General features: G+C 43.2%; 1 protein-coding gene across 6 annotated transcripts in view; it reads right to left on the bottom strand.

Annotated features, from left to right (window-relative positions):
* LOC310661258 (amphiphysin-like) overlaps positions 1–12,099 on the bottom strand; it is a 96,830-nt gene that overhangs the window by 47,806 nt on the left and 36,925 nt on the right. For all 6 annotated transcript variants that reach the window (XM_083407056.1, XM_083407059.1, XM_083407058.1 and 3 more), the window contains exons 2-3: positions 7,333–7,413; positions 4,307–4,361 (exon numbers count right to left, since the gene is read on the bottom strand). In XM_083407056.1, the coding sequence (XP_083263182.1) occupies positions 4,307–4,361; positions 7,333–7,413 (136 nt within the window). The remainder of the gene's footprint in view (positions 1–4,306; positions 4,362–7,332; positions 7,414–12,099) is intronic.

Genomic DNA, 12,099 nt, shown 5'->3' with positions numbered 1-12,099 from the left:
ATCCAAACTACAAGAAAGAAGATTCCACCTAAACATTAGGAAGAACTTCCTGACAGTAAGAGCTGTTCGACAGTGGAATTTGCTGCCAAGGAGTGTGGTGGAGTCTCCTTCTTTGGAGGTCTTTAAGCAGAGGCTTGACAACCATATGTCAGGAGTGCTCTGATGGTGTTTCCTGCTTGGCAGGGGGTTGGACTCAATGGCCCTTGTGGTCTCTTCCAACTCTATGATTCTATGATATAAAGGTGCAGAAAGCCTTGTCTTCTTTTTACTGGGTCTTGCACAGACTCCTTGAGGCTATGTCAAAATAGGTTTGTTCCCCATCCAGGTTCTAAACAAGTAATAAGGTAGCTGGGGGGAGAAAAGGCCTTGAACAGAGTCATTTGCATGGGAAAACTGGCAAGCACAGGATTCTTTCCCATGCAAGGATTTGGGAACACGTAGTTGCTGAGTTAATGCATAGTTCCATCCTCACACGGTACACTTCAAAGAAGGTTTAAGGAGGAAGTTTGGCATATGCCCCAGGTGCCCCCACTAGTTACAACATTTCACTACTTTAGCATGGGGATGGGCTAGAATGCCACCAATCAGAGTCTTTTTTTATTCAGTTCACCCTCACCTGCCCCTCCAACACAGACTGGGGGCTCACAGAATAAGCACAACATAAACTGGCATTAACTATTGGCTCCTGTCTCCTAGGGATCCTGGGAATTAAACTTATGTGACAGACACCAGACTTGTGTTCACATGGCAGTTTGTTCCATTTCCCTGACATTTCCCTAACTGTTGATTTCTGCGAATTTAGTGTCTGTGTTATTTGCTTCCAGAAGAAAATCCATTTGTAAATAACAGAAATGAGAACTAAATTGAAAAATGATGTCTCCACCATTTTGCTTTCAAGTCTATGATTAACTATCTGTGCATGGTCACAGAGAAGTTATAATTTGTTAAAGATAATTTATTGCAGAATTACATAGAGAGCTTTCTCCCCTTCCATAATGAATGCAGCCGAGTACACCAAACTAGGGGGGTTTTCACCATGCTTTTCTCCCCAGGATGGATCCATTTTCCACATTGCCGCAATCAGTGCAGGTAGCACAAACAGAAATGAGAAAGCATGACTGAGCATAAATGAACTATAGTAGAGCTCTTCAGTTGCTTAAAACACACACACAACCAAACACACACACGCATGACAAAAGCAATGTTCATCCTGACCTATTCTGAGCAAGTACTCTTCAACCCTGAGCAGAATGAACCTACAACAACGAAATGGAAAATGTATTGACTTTTATAGGTTTACAATATGGGCGGTCCTCATGCAATGGTTTCTAGCGGTGGCAGACTTTGGGCTTTAAAATTTCAGCAGCACCCTCTATGATGCTAAAATTTGTTGGCAACTCACTGTTGCAGCATCCCATGCAGCTTATCACCCCCCCCCCCAAATCCGCCTCTGTCTCTGGGATGGAGCTTCTAATGTGGAGAATGCACAAATCATTGCTAAGATTTGTGTAGGTATGGCAGCCTTTTCCAAGCTACGATGACCAGGTATTGAGAGCCTCGTTGCAATCTTCAATGTGAAGGCATGGTTCATCCAGGCTGGAGTTCCCACACACTCCCAAAGGGCATTGCACAGAGCCTGTCAGCTGTACGGAAAAGCCTACGCAGGCTGCTGTGCAGAACACCCAGACAATGTGTCGTGTCTTGACTGTTGGCCCTACACAATCCTGGAGCTAACTGCATCAGGGCCCCCAGCTGTACCACCAGACCTTGTAAATCCACTACATTTTATTACGAAACTCATTTCCTGGATCACTGCCATAAAGTCTTGGAACAGTGGATGAATAGCAGAAGGGGAATACTGAAGGGGGAAGGAGGACATAAATGGCGTATCTGAGAGTTATCAGTGGATTATAGGAATTTTATTACAGAGAATGGGGAACTGCATCTATTGGTCTAAGGCTAAAGACAGTCATATGACACTTCGAGGCAAGTCAAGAAAACCACCATGCTTTGTGTGTATGTATAAACAAGAGTGCAGGATGAGGTCAAGGATTTTTTAAAGTGTCATTAATTTAAGTGGACATGAAACTGCCTTATTGGTATCAGCATCAACAACAACACACAGAGATCCCACTCTTCTAGTGCTCAATGGCCATCATAGCAGCTTACAGTCAAGAAGAAAAAGATACAAATCAACAAGTTAATTAATATAATTATAGAGCATTCGTAATAAAATAGAAACCAGAGATGATAAAAATCAAATGTGAGCTCATTAAATTATATGTCTCATATTGCAAATGAACTTACAGAGAGCATGCCCTCATATTATATAGAACAACACTGGGACAAGGGGGCACATTATCAAATCTTGAGCAGATTAGTTAAATTAGGTTCTTTGCTCTGAGGTTGTTTTTTTCCATTACTGCCACAGTGGTAGATAAATTAAATGAAACAAGTTCAGAGATAAGTCAGAACCAGACATGAAAGAATAAGCAATTAATGTGTAGAACCAATTTCTGACACAGTATCATTTGCTGCTAGTTAGCTGAATCATTCCATTTAATAAGCAGATACTAGAAATATTTATGGCCAGATCTCAAGGCAGCAAGAAAAAATATGAAGCTGTTTCACTCCAAGTCAGACCATTGACTCATTAAGCCCAGAATTATTACTCAGAATGGCAGCAATTATCCAGGATGCATTGCTGTTGCTCCAAAAGCAGACCAAACGAAACAAAACCTATATTAAAAGCCAGGCAACCAAAAAATAGTTATTTGGGCACATCCAATTATATATTTACATATTCACACCTCTCCCAAATCAAAGCTAGTGGCTGCAACAGTTTCTACACCTCATTTAGTTCCTCTTGACAAAACTGCACGGGGAAAGAGTGTGAACAAGAGGGTGGAATCATCTCATCAAATATGGGATCTAAAGAAGGCCATACTTTGGAGAGCTTTGCCCTTATATTTACCCTTAAAAATATTGGAGCTGATTATTTCATCCATTTATAAACCTGTCCTTCATCTTGCATTCAAAAGCAAACATAAAACTTATCAAAAGCAAGTTAACAAACTAGGACACCTGTGAATCAGACACTGCAAACCTTCTTCCAGCTCCTCAGACTGTAGTTCGGGGGAAGCCAACATGCTACCCTGCAAAGGTATGGATGACAACTCCCTAATTCTCCCCACTACCCTATCAAAAAAGTCTTCCTGAAACTTTGGCTGTTCATACTTGACCTACTTGTTGAAAAAGAATCTGGCTGCCATGTGCACACACTCTAGTCTAAAGTAGAATTCAGCTACCTGGTTGATTAAAGTGCATTTCTTCTTATCCTAAACCTAGAGTAGATTCCAGTTTTTATTTGGTCAGATAGCACAGACACAACTGATGTTCAGGGAGGGAGCACTGCACTAAAGAGTTATCGATGTTCAGCTGTTTAGTAACAAGATTGGCGTTTCTCATTATGCTGATCATGGCAGCCCATGTAGGCTAGAAGCCGCATTCTTCCATGTGAATGAATTTAGCAGGGCCGGCCCACCCATTAGGTTGGCTGAAGCAGCTGCCTCTGGTGGTAGAATCCCATGGGGCAATGCCATCCACCTGACCCTGCTACCAGGGTTGTGTGGCCATGGCAGCTGCAGTGGCTTCTTCCAGCAAGACCTTGCCAAAATTTCACAAGATCTCATGATAAACTCGCTGGAAGAAGGCGCTGCTGCTGTGAAACCACAGTAAGTGAGGCTTCATTGGAGGAGGAGCCCTCTTCACTTCGCCTGAGGCGGTGAAACAGGATGGGAAGGGTAACCCCTGGCATTTAGTCATCTGCCATGACACTGTGGCACCTGGAAAAAGCAACTGTCCAGAACAGGGGTCAGCAAACTTTTTCAGCAGGGGACAGTCCACTGTCCCTCAGACCTTGTGGGGGGCCGGACTATTTTTTTTTTGGGGGGGGGGGTGAACGAATTCCCATGCCCCCAAAATAATCCAGAGATGCATTTTAAATAAAAGCACACATTTTATTCATGTAAAAACACCAGTCAGGCCCCACAAATAACCCAGAGATGCATTTTAAATAAAAGCACACATTCTACTCATGTAAAAACACGCTGATTCCCAGACCGTCCACAGGCCGGCTTGAGAAGGCGATTGGGCAGAATCCGGCCCCTGGGTCTTAGTCTGCCTACCCATGATCCAGAAGCAACCTAACTGTACATTAAAAGATCTACAAAACAAACGATTCATTTGAATTTTTAAAATTTGCAGAGAAAATTAAAATTAAAAGATGCATTTTAACTGCAATTACCTTTAATGGCAGCTAAATATCCCCGGAGCTCTTTCTGGAGTCTGGTACCTTCTGCCTGAAAAGCAATTAAAGAAGCAATGTCATATCACATATGGAACACAGTGGAACAAACGTGGATCTATCAGAGAGATGAAGTGCGTTCCCATATCTCTAAATAATTAGCCCTCCGCATGCAGCATTTTCTTTAAATAAGAACACTAAGAAAGAAACACCAATGCTGTTCTTCCACTTTAAGTACAAACAAAATTTCAGAAGGTATCTGCTGAGCAAAAGAGTAGTAAAAGAGCAAGAGAGCCAGTGTGGTGTAGTGGTTAAGAGCGGTAGTCACGTAATCTGGGTAACCGGGTTCGCTTCTCCGCTCCTCCACATGCAGCTGCTGGGTGACCTTGGGCCAGTCACTGTCTCTCAGCCCCACTCACCTCACAGAGTGTTTGTTGTGGGGGAGGAAGGGAAAGGAGAATGTTAGCCGCTTTGAGACTCCTTAAAGGGAGTGAAAGGCGGGATATCAAATCCAAACTCTTCTTCTTCTAGTATAGCTGGGGTCTACAGCAAAGAAAGAATTCTAGATGGTTGAAACAAACAGCAGATAACATGGTTGTTGCCTGAAAGGAAAGCTGGCTCAAAAGATCCTGTAAGACTAGATGAACTTCTGATCTCCTACCAGCCTCACAGCTCCATGACTCTAATGCGCCAACCCACATCTTACTGAGTTGAATTTTCAGGGAAGCTTTGAGGAACTGGAATCTGAAGAAGTGTCCAGAGCCACAGAGCCAGAAATATTAAATTTCAGCTCAGAACGTGCCTGCTCCATGTGACAAGCCACAAGGGATGCAATCTGTGTGTCATCCTGGCCACTAGGGCTTCCTGGGCAGGTAGAGCTACAAAAGGCTTCCTGTCTGCCCTGGTTCTTTGCCTGGGGGGCGACGGTCTCCCTGGCTCTGGTGTGCCTGCCTTCATCTCCTGACACAACGCCTGGTTCCTGGCTCCCAGCTCCACTCCGGCAGCTGCTCCCAGATCAGCCCTGACAAAAAGCAACGCAGAAAAAATGTGGGAGTGCATATTGCAACTTCTGCAAAAAGCAGAGAGAGGGGTGGGAATCCACTGAAACTTCTTATGTGCTGCAAGTGACCTCTATTATGGATTCCATCTGCCTCTATCAAAGGAGTATTAACAAAAGAAAGAGGCTCTTGTCGAAAGTCCTTAAGGAGACCTTTAGAGTCAGAAAGCTCTTCTTCATGATACGCTGAATATACTATGTAATTATGAAAGGCCTACAGACCCATTGCTGGCTGCCTGATAACCTTTAAATTATTCCTTTGAAGCTACTGTAAAGGTGTCAGAATTTTGCCTGGGGATCTTACCTACACTACAAAAGCATACTCTTTAATCAGCATGAAAAGAAAAAACTTCATTAGCACAAGAAAACACAAACACACACAGACACAGACACACACACACACACACACACACACTGAGGGGTGTCCATCTGTAAACTGGGAAATCAGACACATGTTCATTAAGATGGCTGTTATGAAGGTTGAACAGGTTTATATTCCACATAAATGGGGCACATTAGCATACAGCAACACACCATAAAAGAATAAAAATTCACAATTTAGTTTGCAATTTACCAGGATAGGACCTAACTCTGCTTTCATATCTATGGGGCAATGGGCCGTTCCCTTCCATGAACCCCAAATGGATGTTTCCCAAGTGGATCCAACACAAACAGTGGAACTGTCAGATTTTTTAATTTGATGCCTCCTAGTAAAAGAGGCAACCTTGGGGATACAGTCTGAGCTACACAGTCCTGATTTATTACCATTGCTTCTCTTGTCAGTCTTAAGAACTGCTGATCTGGGAGCGTTTTATGCGAGGGTAAGACTAATTTCTTAAAGAACCTGAGCACTATCCACCTCAACTTGTTCTTTAAAAAAATGTACATATCTTTGTGGGCATTTTTCCTAATATGTGCCCCAATACAATGCATTTTTGCTATTTTCACTAAAAAAGCATGCACACATTCAGCTTGCAGAACTGCACTGCGAAATCAGAGAAGTGCAATTGTCCATAGAGTTTTGGTTAACATATTGAACCTCAGCACCACACTGATACCTATGGTGGCATATTCTCTTCCACGTTCCTGCTCAGAGTCGAAGGACAGAGGGCAGCTGCTGCTTCTAGCAGTACTGCTACCATGCACTTAATTCTCTAAGTGGGCAAGCAGCAACCGCAAGGAAAAGCAACCAACCGACAGTCCTCTGCCTGTCTCTGGGTGGTGGTGGAAATTTTGCCCTGAGAGTCTGAGGTGGATAAGCTTCCCTGAAAGAGGACAACTCCTAGCAGCCCTTACAGGGGAGTGTTGTATTTTAGGGTACAGTCCATGTGGGGTCACAAGGAAGTCAAAGAGGCTTGGCCTGTATCTCCCATGAAGTTTAGAGGGCATTGTGGGTGACATGTAGGCATTCCATAGCAAATAGGTAAAGGATCTAGTGTGTAGTGGTTAAGAGCGGTGGACTCATAATCTGGTGAACCAGGTTCGCTTCCCCGCTCCTCCACATGCAGCTGCTGGGTGACCTTGGGCTACTCACACTTCTCTGAAGTCTCTCAGCCTCACTCCCCTCACAGGGTGTTTGTTGTGGGGGAGGAAGGGAAAGGAGACTGTTAGCTGCTTTGAAACTCCTTAGGGTAGTGATAAAGAGGGATATCAAATCCAAACTCTTCTTCATCCATGACAAACAGACGGAGCAAAGTCTGAAAGCTTTAGCTCCTACAATTCCCCCCAGCATTGGTTTCCCATGTTGCCTTACAACAGGGAGGGGGAAACCTCTGGCTCTCCAGATGTTGCTGGATCACAAATCTTATCAGCTCCAGCTAGAATGGCCAACAGTCGAGGGCGATGGCTGTTGCAGCCCAGCAACCATCCAAAGGGCCACAGGCTCCACCCTCCTGCCTTACAACTTTACATGCAAACACACATAAAAAGCTTATAAAAGCCAACCGTCATCAACATCAAAAAATCTGACCTCTTGCCTTTTGAAGTTCAGAACATACTCTTCAAACTGCTCATCTTTTGTTTCGTCAGCTTTCCCCAGCTTCTGAAGCACCTACGAGAGAGAAGGAAATAGCAAAGTCTTACCCGGAGCAGAGCACTCAAAATCTCGGCAGAACAATGACATTACTTTAACCCCCTCCATTCATTATTTGCTCGTAACATTTATTATTCTTATATTTTATGCCTGCTGCACACCACAATGCAACACTGATCCCAAATGCACGTCCTTGAGTCTGCTGTTTGAAAACCTAAACCCCAAGGGGGGAGTAGAGATTCCAAATCACAGAGCCATTTTCTGTGCCTGTGTGGGCGGCTAGAAACACTTTCAGAGCCAGCCAGGGTCTTGTCCTGCTTTTATGAAGCGATAGATCTTCCTGTCGATGAACAATCCCAGAGGTTCCATTGCAGCAAAGTGTGGGAGAGATTCGGAACAATAACCTCTGTCTCAGCGCATGGTCTTAAAACCCAGACTTGATTAGGCCTCCCCCTACATGTTAAAGTTCGTTATACACGGCAGTGATCAGCATTATTCTAATTTGTATGGAATTTTAAACACACAGTAATGGAAAAAGTGAAATGTTTGAAATTGTCTGACTTCTAATGAGGCATGAAATCATCCTCAGCTTAGTTTAGAGCTAGCAGTACATAACATTGGTGTGTGGACATAAAACAGTGTTATGAAAAAGCTTTATTAATAAAAAATAAGGTAGGAAGGAACAAGAGGGACTTTTAACAAAATGCTGAGATCTTGCCCTAGGAAGAGACTAATGAATAAGATAACCTTTTGTGAAAGTTAAGAGATGTGGTTATGGATTATTCTGCAGGTCTCATGAGAATGCGCTGAGGAGATGCATTACATATGTATAGACGTAAGCAGCACAAAATTAAAGCATGAGTTTCCTACATTTGGGTACAGAATTATCTACTCCATGTTTCCATCAAAACAGAGGACCATTTAAGCCGGGGCTGGAGATACCTCTCCCTCCAGATATTGCTTGACTACAGTTCCCAGCATTCTTGATCCCCAGCCGGCAAATGAGAGTTGGAGTTCAACAGCTTAGCCAGTAAGAGCACAAGACTCAATTTCAGGGTTGTGGGTTGGAGCCTCACATTGGGCAAAAGATTCCTGCCTTGCAGGAGGTTGGACTCTCGTTGTCCCTTCTAACTCTACAGTTCTATGATTCAATGAACTTTTGGAGCACTGCAGACTCTCTACCCTTGATCATTAATCCCCAACTGGTGGGTCATGACTCACAACTAGGCCTCATCAATGGTGCTACCACTATTTTCTGTTTCTTGGTTTAGGGTTGCTTATGTCTTCAAGAGAAGGAGAAGAGGGTGGGGGAGAGAGAGAGAAAGGAAATAGCCAGGTATAGATGAACTTTTAAAAGGTGGCTCCCTAAAAGGTCACAATCTGAAAATGGGGAAGACTACAGATTAAACATCTAAGTGGCCTTAGACATGTTGCTGAAGGCCGTTCAGCATTTGATGAGAACGTATGCCATTTAAGCGTATTTCTGCATTAAATCAATGTAAAATATGAATGCCCTTGAAGGCTCTATGTGTTCTCAGTGTTTGGGCTAAGTCTCCCCACAGCAAACTCTGGGTTATTCCTAGTCAAGCTACATGGGCCAAACAGATGCCCTTGTGAAGTCTAATGGGATTAAGGATAGGGTGGCAGCAACCTGCTAATGTGATCACAAGCCGTCTGGGAATAAAGCTTCGTTCTCTTGGCAACAGATGCAAGAGCAAGAATAAAGGAGAATGCAGCTGGGTGCAAATGGCGATGTATTTCCACAGCTAACTCCTCCATATACAAGCAGCTGCCAATAAGGTGGGAGCGGAGATGGGAAAAGTCAGACCATCAATGTCATGTTATGCTTTCTGTATTACTAGGCATTACAGAAGAGAGAAAAAGCAGGCTTGGGGTGGGCATGGGGTGCTGCTCTTGGTAGCAGCCATGCATCTGTTACAACATCTGGCTTTGCCTCACTCCAAGAAGCAACATAAAAGCATAATTATTTGATTTTGAATGGTTTGACATACTACTGGGCAGGCCAAGTAAACGGAATCCTTGTTTTGCGCATCTGGAATAAACTCAGAATCGGGATGTGACATTTTCTTCCTTCAGAAACACCACAAGCAAGTGAGTCTCCAATTACAGGCTTTTGCCTTTCCTCATTAAGGGTAGATATAAAAACACCATGTTCCTATACAGTAGCCTTTTCGTTTTCCCAGTTTGCAACCAAGCAGAAGTTTCCCAAGATGGCTCTGGAAATAAACCAGGTCACGTGGACACAGAGAGCATTCCATTCCCTTTGCTCTCCAGCCTCCAAATTCCTGCGTCAGCAGAAACTCGGCAAGGTGGATTTGGGTTACTAGCTACATGGTTCACGCAGAACACTGAGCAATGATCCCCATGGCAACCAAGCCATGTGATCTTGCCCTTTGTTAAGGGTGTTTTTTAAAAAACAACAACATGGAGTTTCAGATCTGTATAAATCCAGCAGTAGCTCTGCAGCGGCCAGGAGGCCAGACAGGACTTGTCATGGCTGCAGGAAGGCCCAACAGGGCCTGTGTGTCTGTGGGAAGTCCCAGCGGGCAGGCCACAGAATACTGGGGGTGGCCCCCTCCTTGAATTTTTTTTGAGCCCTTGGCACCCCATAGATGGCGCCCCTGATGCTTTGATTCTTACTCACTGGACAGAAACAGAACTCAGAATAATAAATGCAGCAGAGCACAAGCTCCTTCCCTAGGTAGCCACAGACTCATAACATTGTAGCGTTGGACTGTCAATGGAGGAACCTTTTTGCCCAATGCGAGGCTCAAACCGACGACCCTGAGATGAAGAGTCTCATGCTCTACTGACTGAGCTATTCCGTCAATGTCATGCGGTTACTGAAAAGAATTCAGTGGGGTGCAGCATACATGAATATAGGTGAGAACGTTATATTGGTCTGGAGGAAAGAGCACGTTGGGACACAACACCCAAGTACTAAAGGAAACCAACCTTCAAAGGCGACCAAATTGCTTTCCCAATCCTATGCACAATTTAGTTTTGTGGAGCACTGATTCAAAAACTTTCTGCTGGGAAAGGGACAAAGCTCATTAGAAGAGGACCTGCTGCCTTGCATGCAAAAGATTCCCTGTTCAATCCTAGCCTATCCAGGTAGGGCTGGAGAGATTCCCTGCTTGAAATCCTGAAAAACCACTGCTAGTCCATGTTGACACTGCTGAACTAGATGGACCCAGTGGTCTGGCTCAGTGTAAGGCAGCTCCCTGTATTATTCCCAGGAAGCACTGGGCTCAGGTTATTAAGTGGAAGCAGCCGCAATGGCTCCAATACCATCAATTGTGTGAGACATTCAAAGTAGACAAAAGAAAAGGATTCACAACAGAACTATCTAGCCTAGAGAATGACCTGATTAACTCTGAAGTAAAGACGCTTTCTAAAATGTACCGACTCCTCCTTGAATGGGAAGTCAAGGAGGAGGAGGTAAAATCTGTCTTTGGTTATAATATCTTAATGAAGGATTGGGGAAACCTTGGGAGCTGGGCATGTTTAGCCTGGAGAAGAGGAGGTTAAGGGGTGATATGATAGCCATGTTCAAATATATAAAAGGATGTCACATAGAGGAGGGAGAAAGGTTGTTTTCTGCTGCTCCAGAGAAGCGGACACGGAGCAATGGATCCAAACTACAAGAAAGAAGATTCCACCTAAACATTAGGAAGAACTTCCTGACAGTAAGAGCTGTTTGACAGTGGAATTTGCTGCCAAGGAGTGTGGTGGAGTCTCCTTCTTTGGAGGTCTTTAAGCAGAGGCTTGACAACCATATGTCAGGAGTGCTCTGATGGTGTTTCCTGCTTGGCAGGGGGTTGGACTCGATGGCCCTTGTGGTCTCTTCCAACTCTATGATTCTATGATTCTAACCTCTGGAAAATTAATATGAATTTCACTGCTTGCTACACACTGAGAGAATTTTTTTTAATGCAGTATTGTTGGTACAGGACCCCTTTAAAATTATCCAAAATGTACAAAAACGTATCAAATAAAAGTTGGAGATGTGGAGAAGCAGTGGGATCTATGTTGCATATGTGGTGAACATGCAAAAAAATTAAGGAATTCTGGGATGAAATATATATGGAACTTTAAAAAATGCTTAAGGTTGTGTTATATATAAATCCCAGAAGCCTTCCTTCTCGGAATATTCGGTCCTGGCATTCCAAAAAATGCAAGGGAACTATTTTTCTACGCAAGTGGCCGCAAGAATTTTAATAGCCTCAAACTGGAAAGGAGGGGAAATACCATCAAAGTCGGAGTGGCAACAAAAATTAATGGAATATGCAGAGCTGGCTAAGTTATCAGGAAAAGTAAGAGACCATGCAGATCAAGTATTTTTTAATAAATGAGGTCTATTTAAAAGTTACATTAAAGATTGTAACAGTATGAAGTCTGTGGCAGCCTTTGAATAGCTTATGTAATCCACTGAATAAGTTTAAGAAAGTACATTATCTTTGTTAAGTAATTATTAAAAATAGAGATGAATAGTGCACTAGATAAATACATATTTAAAGCGACATGAACTTGGCAGGAAGTCATTGGAAACCAAAAGAAGACTGTGATAAAGTATAACATATATTGATAATTTGTTTGTTGTTCATTTTTTATTATGAATAACTTTGATTTTGTGTTTTTTTTTTAAGCTCAATAAAGCAATTTAAAAGCAAAAAAAAAAAA

This window comes from Podarcis tiliguerta, assembly GCF_965153285.1.
Source record: "Podarcis tiliguerta genome assembly, chromosome: 12".
NCBI lineage: Eukaryota > Metazoa > Chordata > Lepidosauria > Squamata > Lacertidae > Podarcis > Podarcis tiliguerta.
This window is presented reverse-complemented; position numbering and strand designations above follow the sequence as displayed.